The sequence below is a fragment of the Halichoeres trimaculatus genome, unplaced genomic scaffold (genome assembly GCF_033239565.1).
Source record: "Halichoeres trimaculatus isolate MK-OKI-2021-1 unplaced genomic scaffold, fHalTri1.1 fHalTri1_scaffold_8, whole genome shotgun sequence".
NCBI lineage: Eukaryota > Metazoa > Chordata > Actinopteri > Labriformes > Labridae > Halichoeres > Halichoeres trimaculatus.
In genome coordinates this window covers 18,219,009-18,230,012 of record NW_027437186.1, presented here as the reverse complement: position 1 = coordinate 18,230,012, position 11,004 = coordinate 18,219,009, and the positions used below count along the sequence as shown (strand labels likewise).

Genomic DNA, 11,004 nt, shown 5'->3' with positions numbered 1-11,004 from the left:
ACTGATGTCGCTTCTATCATGCAATATTAAGAGTGATGTACCAAAGTACTTTTTTTATTTTTTAGTTTTTGTTTAATGTTTCCTCTTAAAAAAATCCTTAAAAATCCTTCAAGATCCTCATTTAATGCTTTTCCATGTTATTCGAGACATTGCATAATTTACTGAAGAATATCGGTGGATTTTTTCATTTGACTTTTTTTTTTTTTTTTTAGCTTTACATTACAAGTCATTCTATGAAAACATTCTAAATGTTATAGAAGGAAAAAAGCTTTTGGTTTGTAGGAGGTGGTAGCAGGTCCACGATCAGTGGAGAATGACAGACTTGTACAAATCTGTAAATAGACTCTTTATGCCAAACTTTAATGTTTCTGATTTACATTTGAATAAAAAAAATCAACCTCTGTTGCAGACTGTTTGTTTTTATAACTCTTTAACATATTTCTAATATCCATGAACATATGGAATGATGAATAAGTGTGAGCCTAACAGAAGAAAAAGGCCACAAAGTTTACCTACCAGTTGAGTTCACCTTGCCCGAGACCCAAGAGAGAGAAGTTGGAGCACCATGCCCTTCCCAGAAAGCCAAAATCAGGATACCAGAAAAGGTCGATGGAAAGTGAAAGAGAAAACCTAAGGGAGGAAGCCTAATTTTGTCTTCTTTGACCATAAAAGGTGATCAGCTAACACTCTTAAATCCATTAGCTCTACAGATACAAAAATGTTCAAATAATGTGTCATCACTAATACTTGACGTAGGCCTATTTATAGTTCTGACTTTGACTGATGGGATAATGTGAAGGCTATACAAATTAGACATAGTTTACATTCACGGTCAATAAAGTTTTTATATCAATAAAAAATATTCAAATAGAATATGATATATATTAGGTAAAATGTAATATTAAGTATATGTTAAACTTTCATATCAGGTGCAATGTAGAGCTGTGAAAGTATGATAAATGGAAACACTGAATCCCCTGCTGGGACGAGGTTACTTTTATCAACTTATCTAGATTCATTTGCTTTCTAGTTCAGTGTGTTTTTCTTTTTTTAGTACCATGGTTAATAGATTGCGGAGTCACCGCTTTCATCCAATCAAAGCTGAAGTTGAGAGCATAGCTTCACGGTGATTGGTTGAATTGCCTGTCAGTAACCTTTCAGGGCGTCGCCACTCGAGGCAGCTGTCAGATGCAGGAGCAAAGCCTCTCGCTTTCACGGCAAACAGACTCCAACATCCTACAAGACTCATGAATCTCGTTCAGTTCCGGGAAAAGATGGCTTTCTGATTCGCAGGGGTAAAAGTGAAGTATTTAACAATTCATTCTAAAAAATATCGACACATGTTGAAAGTGTAGCCTCAAATACCGTCAGATTTAACGAACATTTCTGTGATGTTTTTAGCACGGACGTAGCTAACGGTATCGGTCACCTGGTTGGGACAACGGATTTGTCAGGGACTGTATTGGGATTTTGAGTGTGTTTAGCGTCTAATAATACTTGTTCTAGTTTGCTACAGTGTTGTTACATGATAGGAAACGATGTCTGTGTGTTATTTGACTGTGCTAAGTTAGCCATGTTGTGTTCATGTTCAGGCGTAAACAGGGACCCTCAGTGAGACCACCACTCCAGTCTGGTGGTGTTTTTAGGTTTCCACCAACATCAGAACATACAACCCATCATCCGTCTACTCTGCAATTTGATACTGTATTTGTTAACATTGCCAGTTCTCGCTGTTTTTATGCTGCCATTGATTGGATGTTTGCTATATCTGCCTTTCCCCAGAGATCTGATACATCAACCATCAGCGACCTCTCTGACCTCATCCCATCCTCACCATGGAGTCCACCAACGGCTTTGTGCTGATCCACGGGAAGAACATATCCCACAATACTCTGGCGGGCTCTGCTGTGGTGCCCCACATGTCCATTGACAAGCTTTTCCCAGCTCTCCTTGAGTGCTTTGGCATCATATTATGTGGATACATAGCTGGCAGGTAGGATTATGAAAGTCTAGCTAAAGACAGAAATTAGTAACATGAATAACCCACTAAAATCTATAGGGATTCCTTGATGAAGATCATGTTACAGCTGCCTTGTGTTTCCCTGTTTTTAAGTCATTAGTTATTCTGCTATTTGCTAGTATTGGATCTGAGAGTTTGAAATGATTACTTTTTCTTCTCCTACAGGGCAGACATCATCACAGAGAGCCAGGCAAAGGGTTTGGGGAACTTTGTGTCTAAGTTTGCTTTACCAGCTCTACTCTTTAAGAATATGGTGCTGCTGGACTTTGGAGATGTCATCTGGGCATTTCTCTGGAGTGTGCTGGTTGCTAAGGTTTGTGTCTGCGCATGTCTCTCAATTCTATATCAAGACAGTTGAAAGAATGAACAATAAAAGCTCAGTTTTTGCCAGTTCAGATGGAACTGAGATGACTTGTTTCTTTTTGTGTAGGTGACGGTGTTTGTGCTGGTGTGCGTGCTGACTCTGATGGTGGCCAGTCCCGACACCAGATACAGCAAAGCTGGCCTGTATGCCATCTTTGCTACACAGAGTAATGACTTTGCATTAGGATATCCCATAGGTAAGGCAAGTTTGATTTAGACTTTCCATTCAGAAAACATTGTTTTTAACACACTAAGTATACAATCCTCTCTTTCTCTCCACTTTGTATTTGTAGTTGATGCGTTGTATCGAAGCACATACCCAGAATACCTCCAGTACATCTATTTAGTTGCCCCGGTCTCTCTCATGCTCCTCAATCCCATCGGCTTTGCTTTTTGTGAAGTCCAGAAGTGGAGGCAGGCCAGTCATTCACATCACAGCACTGTTGGCATTGTGGGAGTTGTAGTGATTCAGGTGAGTTATACGATAAGGTGAATAAAACAGACATAAAACACCTTGAAATTTTAAAGGCTTTTTGAAAGCTGTGTTACCAAACCCACTATTTATTAACCTGCAGGTGCTGAAGAATCCAGTGGTATTCATGGTGATCATAGGAATTGTAGCCCACTTTGTCCTCGGACAGCGAATCCCTGCTGTGTTATCAGAGTTCATAGATGGTCTGGCTAATTCTTTTGGAGGCGCAGCCTTGTTTTACCTGGGTCTCACCATGGTGAGTTTCTTAATGAAAAGATTTTTGTACTGTTTTTGGATTTATGTCTTTACACTAAGGTCTTACTTCATTTATAGACTAATCTTATTTTTATTAGAGCCCGAAAAGCTTTACATATAGTTTTTCACCGTGTGCATCTGAAGAATGTCATCAGTGTAAAGTGATCCTTTTTTTTCTGTGACAGGTTGGACAGCTGAGAAAACTGACCAGAGACACTGGGGTGGCCTTGATTCTTCTCATCACAGCCAAACTGTAAGAAAGGCCAGGATAATGCATATGCAGTATAAGGATATTGGGGATGACTTAACCTACTGAATACTGAATATAACAGATTTTTCAGTTTTTTACACATCACCGCCACCGCAGTGACGTACGAAAATGACAAGGTTTTAAAAAACTTCTCTTTAGCCCAAAAAATCAAGAAACAGAAAATAATATGGGTTTGTTTCAGTTTTTGTTTGATTTTGTCTATAGGAATATCACCATATGCAGTTGAGAATAAGTTTATTTGAAGCAGTTCATTAAAAAAACTGATGATTGCAGAAACTACCAGGGATTAGATGTCTCATTTATATGATTCCGTAGCTTAATAAATGTTTCTCTGTTTTTTTTTTCCAGCCTGGTGATGCCTCTGGTCTGTAAAGACATGGTGGATATTCTGGATGTAGGAGAGAACAGCACAAGTTCAAACCACACTAGTCTGTCTAATTTTGCTTTTCTTTATGGAGTCTTTCCAACTGCACCCAGTGTGGCCATCTACGCTGGACACTACAACATGGAGCTAGAGGTGGTGAGTACCTAAGGGTTTGGAGTCCAAGCCTAAAATGACATTTTCAATCATACTGAATCTGATGCTTTTCCCAGAACTTCAGGAAAACCTTCATCATGTTTCATTCAAGCCTTTAATCATTGTTGTTGTTTTTGTCAGAGGAAGATCACATCATTCATTTCTTCATTTATCAATTAATTTATTACTTATCCAAGAACACTTAATGTACTTTTTAATTTTAATTTTTTCATTTTCTTTTTTCTAATATTAACATATCAAGAAACATAAAGCACAACAAAACACATATAAACCAATATGAATATAGTATGGGCTAAGTTGGACATTATTTGTCAGCACATTTAATGCAAAATATAAATACAACACTTCTTCAAAGAAACCAACACTGTGTGAACAAAGAAGGCCAGTTTTCTGGAATTGTGGCAGTTAATGTTTTTGTTTTATGTCTTATTATTTTATTTCAGTAAGTAAAAACTTTAGAATTAGACTAAATATGTGTTGCATTTACCTGACAAGTACAGAAAAATATCTAATAACAAGATTTTAAAAGACAAAATAACACCTAAGAGGCTTGTTAAGAATAAGAAATCTGCCAATGTAGAAAGTGTACTTAAAACAAAAATAATGTATTTTTATAAAAATAAAAAAAACTATACAAGTTAAATTATCTTACTCCATTGGCAGGTTTCCTTTACTCTGTACAAGCACTTCAGACTGAATTTTATGTCTTTTAATATCAAAAAATAAGGAACTTTCCTGGTGTTGTCAGGTGAGTGTGACTTGTATCAAATCTAAATACTAGATTAGATTTGAGTTTTTACAGTGCAGATCTGAAAATGTCTTTTTCTTTTATTTAAGATGAATCTGTTTGTACTAAGTCTCAACAAGTGGCCTCTCATATAAACTCTGCAAGTTAACACCATGTCTAGTGTTTTAAATTTTCTATCTGTCGTTCTTCTGTCAGGTAACATCAGGGATGGTCATTAGTACATTTTTGTCTGCACCCATCATGTACGTGTCTGCTTGGTTATTAACCATCCCTCTGATGGACCCGACCCCCCTGGTGACAGAACTTGAAAACGTTAGCTTCAACATCAGCATTGTCAGCCTTTTAGCACTGGTATGTATACTCGGATTTAAAGATCCTTGTTCTCTTGGATTATTGTTGCAACACTGAATGATTTGATACAGGGTGAGAAAAAAGTCTTCTTTTTCTCAGGTTTGGACCATAGTTGTGATGTTGCTCAGCAGAAAATTCAACAGACTTCCTCACCTCTTTGCCTTAAATCTTTTCCTGGCTCAGGTCAGTCAGAAGCAGTGATGTTTTTTTCTCTTATAGTTGTGAGTTCATTTAAGTTCTTTGTTTTTATTCATACAGAAAGTTTATCAAGCATTGTAACTCTGCACTTTCACTGTTTTACTTTCACTCCACTTGTCTAGTTTTTGGTGTGTGTCAGTATGATCCTTTGGAACTTCTTGGTGAAGCAGGAGGGTAATTTGATCGGCAAAATTATCACCTTTACGTTACTCTATGGCTCTCTGTACAGCACCTACATTTGGACAGGTAAGTGCGTAGATTGTAAGTCAGCATTTTAATCTAAAATAGTCATCAGTGCATAAAGCTTCTGATTGAATTTATTCTTTCTTTTTAAAAGGTTTGATCCCTCTTTGTCTGGCTTTGACGAACAGAGATGACCTGCTTAGACTCAGACCAGGAGTATTCATGCTTTTGGGTTGGGGGTAAGTTATCACACCAGAACAGAAACAGGAAAACCTTAACCTTTTATTTTCACATGGCATCACTACAAAAACAGTATTACAGGGTATATTACCTCATCTGAAGTTAGGATAAGTAATGTGGTTGTGTGTTTTTGTGTAGGGTACCGTTTCTTATGATTGGGGCCCTTCTGATACTAGGAGAAAGGACTGATTCCATAGACTCTGCCTTTTTCTATGGAAGAGCTCAGGTTGGTCAAACATCTGCTTCAATTAAACTTTCCATCTGTTTTTCACTTTTTGGTTGTTTTACATTTTTTTAACATTACATAAACTGATTTTAGCTGTGTACAAAACTTTGTCAATGAGACCTATAATTGTGCCAAGCAATACAAACTGAATACAAATATTTCAAATATATACATTTTGAATCAGTCAAGGGAGTTGTGTTGTGTTTCTATCACTGTAGATTATTAGCACAGCAGTGGTGCTTGCAGTAAGCTTAGGGCTCGGCGCGATATCTCTGATGGGTCTCAGCCAAGGAGACAGGGAGCAGAGGGGCTATGAAGCCTTGAACAGAGCTGCTGTAACAGGCTTGAATGATGAGCTGAGGCCCCCTGGTGGCACAGAGGACTCACAACAGCATCAACAGCAGCTGACAGAAAATTCACCTGCATGCAGCATCAACTCAGGTAAAGAATGGTTTCATTTGTGTCAGTTGATTTCAGTTGAAGCAGTCATTTGTTACTTTATTTTTAACTCCAGACTTAATCAAAGTGTATCTGAATGGTGACAAGACTATGGATGGAAAATAAAAGTACAGATATTTTACCCTTTACTACTCTGCTGTTAAATGTTTTGTCTGTTGTGTTGCTAGACCCCCACAGTTTCTCTCCTCTCCAGTCCTTACCAGACATGATAGCCAGTACACAGAGGGAGCACACAAACAGTACAGGTAACAAACTCACATTATCATTTAAAATGTATTACCCAGTCAAATTTTAGGCAGAATCAAGCCAAATAATAACAAGGTTAAATCAAAGCATAACAACTGTTATCTGTCAAATAAATCAAGAATTTGAAGAAATTTGACATGTGGCCCCAACATGTAAACTTAATGGCACTGTCATTGTTACCCACATTCACTCACTTTATTTAATTATATTTTAAAAACTGTTATATTTCACACAGCTTGAAAAAAACAGGATGTCAGTTATTCTCAAACTTGAATCCATCAACCTTTTTGTATTTTTTATCCAGGCCACAGTGGGGCGCTGTTTGATGGGCAGACACAGGCGTCCTCTTCTGAGCAGCCGCTGGACCTGCCTCCACCAGGTCTTCAACCCACGGATGATAAACAGACAGTCAGACATGTGCTGCTCTGTCTGCTCCTCAGTGTCAGCCTGCTGGCAGTAAGATTATCATAGCCAGTGTGTGTGTGTGTGTGTGTGTGTGTGTGTGTGTGTGTGTGTGTGTGTGTGTGTGTGTGTGTGTGTGTGTGTGTGTGTGTGTGTGTGTGTGTGTGTAAGTCTGAGTGTGATGAGCAAATTAGCAGGAAGGGGAAAAGGAGAAGTCACACATTGTCACTCCTCTAGATGCATGTGGGTGCTCATGAAAGCACATACTAGAAGGTTTCCCCCAGTTTAAAAAACCTGCTTTGTAGTAGCCCCCAGCCTAAGATGGGAACTAACATTTTTTTCACAAACACTACTTTAAAATCGTACTTCAACATATTTGCCACAGTGGAAACATGCAGAGATATAATACACTAGGCTTCTTTAAGTGGACTTAAAGTGTGATCAGTTTTCCCTGTTGTTGCATGAATTTTTGAAAATGATGGAGGAATCAGTTGCTATGGGGTTACAGATTTCAAAATTTAAAAGGGACATATCATGCTGATCCATGATTTAATACTTACATATAAAATAATAAAGTTGAAAACAAGACCTTAAACCCCCTGAATTTTCAAAAAATTAGATACTGTGTTTTTTCTGATATCCTAGAACGAGATTTGATGCCTCTGAAAATAGGTCATTGACATTTGGCCTCGAGATTTCGACCTTCATGACGACACGAGGATCCTTTCTTTTTATTGGAGTAATCTGATAAAGCAGCTCCTCCTCTGTGAAGTCAGTTAGTCACACAACCGCCACCGAGGGATACACCCACCAAGAGCTGAGTATAAATAAAGCTCCCTACTAGCTCTGGCTAGCTTGACTGAGTGCTGGATGCAGGGACTCTGCTCTGTGGAGCAGCTCGGCTTTACATGGTGAATTAGCAGTTAAAACACTGTAGTTTTAGCAGATGTCGTAATACTTGTGAGACTGTGATATTTGCATGCTTGTTCTGACATGCACTGTGAACCTGGACCACAATAATGCGGCAGTAATAGCATAGTGATGAACTGACGGTAGAGGCGATCTTTAGACTACACTTTCAGCATGATGGATAAAACAGACAGAGAAAAGTGAAGGAGCAGGATGGAGCCCTGTTATAGAAATAGTTTATTGGTGAAGTCTGCCTATATTTCCACCTATAAACTATACATGTTACAGTACCGGTTTGACTCACCACACTGAAGCGTCCTGAGATGATCTGTGTTGAGGTGGATTTTCTTCCTCCTGAGCTGCAGAACCGTCCGGGTCTGACTCGGGGTCCATTACAAAAGGGCGTATCCTACACTCTGCCATTTTATTAGTGCTATCAATGCTTTACGGTGAAGTTTTGGCAAACAGCAAACTTGCTCGGTCTGCTCTATCCAATGTGGTGATTTTCTAAATACTGCCATGTTGCAAAAACTGCCCCCTGGCTCTACCCCCTCCGCCCCTCTGATAGAACCGACCAATCAGAGCACAAAGGGCTGTGACGTTGCGAGGTTACTGGAGGTCATTCTCGAAACGGAGCGTTTCAATGAGATCTCCAGAATGGCCTGAAATGAGAATATTGAGAACGCTATTGTGGGGCAATGAAGGAACTAAATGACTTGTACTGAGGGCAGAAATGCTTTACAGCATGGGTCCTCAAACTTTTTCCCGTCTGGGCCAAACAACTTTTCCCTTCTCTGACGAGGGGCCAGGGTCAGTTAGTAAAAAAAGTGTGATGATCGCAGAGATGTCCAAACGTAAATATTTATTGTTTCCCAGAAAGCCACACATAACCAAATATTAGTAACCCTTTCTGGGATCTTGACAGGAAAAAAAATCAGAATATAAATAATAACACTGTTAATGACATATATAACACTATTTATGAAATAAATAGTAATTAAATGACCCTTTTCAGGTTTTTTATTGAAAAAAAGACCATGAAATATTAACTTTCCTGTAGACTCCACTGTTTGCAGCTCTCTCTCATTAACTTCACTGTGAAAACCAGAAAGCAAGCAGGCTAAGAAACCTGATACAACAGCTACCAGCACAATACATTTCACTAACAGTATGTATTTTTTTTAAGGGAGGGGTTTCAGATAGGGCACGAACTGCAGAAAGGTAGAGTAAAAAGATATAATTTATGCACGCGTAAGTCTCGATCATGGGGCCGGGCTAAAAAAAAAAAAAACATAATGCGCCTCTGGTATTGTTCAGGGGGCCGGGCAAAATGTGGAGGCGGGCCGCATCCGGCCCCCGGGCTGTAGTTTGGGGACCACTGCTTTACAGGCATCCTAGTCTGGCATAGTGAAAAGGAGAAACAAGCATGATATGTCCCCTTTATGCATTTAAAACAGATAAAAATGGTATATACTGTGGATACTCTTTTTTTCTGATTGCTTTGTCTTCCTTTCTGTGTAGAACCTGTCCAGCTGTTTATGGTGGTTGTTCAACAAAGATCCAGGGAGACTTTACCTTGAACTCCAGTTCTTCTGTGCTGTGGCAAACTACGGACAGGTACCACTTAATGTCATTTATGGGTGTGCACATATAGACTTAGATTTAACTTAAACACAACTCTTTATCCTTATTTGTGTTCTTTCTGTTATCCAGGGTTTCCTATCGTTTGGGATCTTTGGTCTGGACAGACATCTCATCATCCTGCCCTTTAAAAAGAGGTGAGACTTTGAGATGACTGCACTCCTTAATCATAGTTTGTCGATTCTTTGAAACAAGAATACTCTCTCTGTCTTGGTTAGGTTATTGGGTCTGTGGCAGGGCACGGATGTTGAGGACATAAGTCCCTCAGGTGTGCCAGAGGAAGTCAGACTCACCTGTACACAGTTTGTGCGCTACCACAAAGATCAGTGTGTCCAGGACATTGTGCACACACGCAGGTAAGAAAGCAAGCCTGTGTGTCAGTGTCGTATCCTACATGATGTCTTCTTTGTTTTAAATGTTGAAATGTTGAAGTGAAGCCCTTTGGTATGGTATCCTATCCTTATTGATTGCTGCTTTCAGTTTTCTCTCCAAATTCTTTGCACGTCATCTGTCTGATCAGCTGTTCTACTGCTGTAACTGAAATCTATCCATCAAGTGGCGAAATTAATGATTCGATCCAATTTCTGTTAACATTTTAGCAGCAAGCATTAGGATATATTTTTATGTTGGATGAAATTTAGCCACTTAAATCTTTGTTCTACTAACTTTGTCTTGAGATGTTTATGATTCCTGATTGCTTTTCCTTTCCTGGATGCTAACACAACATCTTTCCTCTCCTTTCCAAATCTTCTTTCTCCTCCTGCTGCTTCCTCACTGCTCCCCTTTGCCTGCCCTCTTCCTTTCCTTTAATCTCTACCACCCCCCTAGTGGCTCAGGGGAGAGTGTGAGCGCTTCCACAGGTGAATCCTTCCTCTGATAACAACAGGTTCGTAAGAGGAAGAGGGAGACTGGAGCAGAGGACTTTGAGACAGTCTTCCTCAGATCAGCCCCAGCACCTTCACTCATATCATGATCCTCAGGAGCAACCAAACCCAGTGCTGCAGAATCTGCACCAAACTCAAGACCGAGCTGAGCTCCGTAGCCAGTGTTCACTTCCATTTGGAGCACAGCCTGAGCCTGAGGAAGGCCACCAAACTCATGACCAGGCTTATCTTCACCACCCACACCAGCATGGTCTTTCTTCGGTCCCACCCAGCCTCCAGCAGCCTCCTCTAGCCTGTCCAGAAACTGTGTTTCGCGGCAGTGACTTGGTGCACTGGCTGGTAGAGCGGGGATTGAGCGCTGGGCGAGCTGAGGCTGAACTGTACTGCGTTAGACTTCAGCAGGGAGGAGTGATCGGTCACCTGGGAGGTCAGGGCAGTTTTGTGGATGAACCTGGCCTGCTGTACTGCTTCACAGAGGGGAGCGAGACAGAGGCAGAGAGGATGAACTGCCCCATAACATGTTGAAGGAAGTAAGGGGGAAGAGGCAGCCACCGTGACCAAGTGTCAAAGCCAAAGCAAAAGTGCCTTGCTGACAGTT

The 11,004-nt window shown here is 40.0% G+C and overlaps 1 protein-coding gene across 2 annotated transcripts; it reads left to right on the top strand.

Annotated features, from left to right (window-relative positions):
* Positions 1 to 1,168: 1,168 nt before the first annotated feature.
* On the top strand, positions 1,169 to 10,548 carry gpr155b (G protein-coupled receptor 155b). 2 transcript variants are annotated; one of them, XM_074675818.1, is made up of 20 exons: positions 1,169 to 1,295; positions 1,783 to 1,993; positions 2,186 to 2,333; positions 2,451 to 2,580; positions 2,677 to 2,855; positions 2,959 to 3,111; positions 3,296 to 3,363; positions 3,730 to 3,901; positions 4,863 to 5,018; positions 5,118 to 5,201; positions 5,339 to 5,462; positions 5,554 to 5,638; positions 5,778 to 5,865; positions 6,084 to 6,306; positions 6,492 to 6,569; positions 6,875 to 7,026; positions 9,403 to 9,498; positions 9,595 to 9,659; positions 9,741 to 9,878; positions 10,351 to 10,548. In XM_074675818.1, exons 2-20 carry the CDS (start codon positions 1,836 to 1,838, stop codon positions 10,397 to 10,399), a joined length of 2,346 nt encoding a protein of 781 aa, XP_074531919.1. In that variant the 5' UTR covers positions 1,169 to 1,295; positions 1,783 to 1,835; the 3' UTR covers positions 10,400 to 10,548. The 2 variants fall into 2 exon arrangements, with proteins under 2 accessions (XP_074531919.1, XP_074531920.1); XM_074675819.1 differs by having other exon boundaries at positions 1,169 to 1,301.
* Positions 10,549 to 11,004: the final 456 nt, after the last annotated feature.

Coding starts and splice junctions, on each gene's coding strand:
- gpr155b (XM_074675818.1), top strand. CDS start 1,836: ATGGAGTCCACCAACGGCTTTGTGCTGATCCACGGGAAGAACATATCC. Junction 2,334..2,450: donor GGAGTGTGCTGGTTGCTAAG/GTTTGTGTCTGC, acceptor CTTTTTGTGTAG/GTGACGGTGTTTGTGCTGGT. Junction 5,866..6,083: donor TTTTCTATGGAAGAGCTCAG/GTTGGTCAAACA, acceptor CTATCACTGTAG/ATTATTAGCACAGCAGTGGT.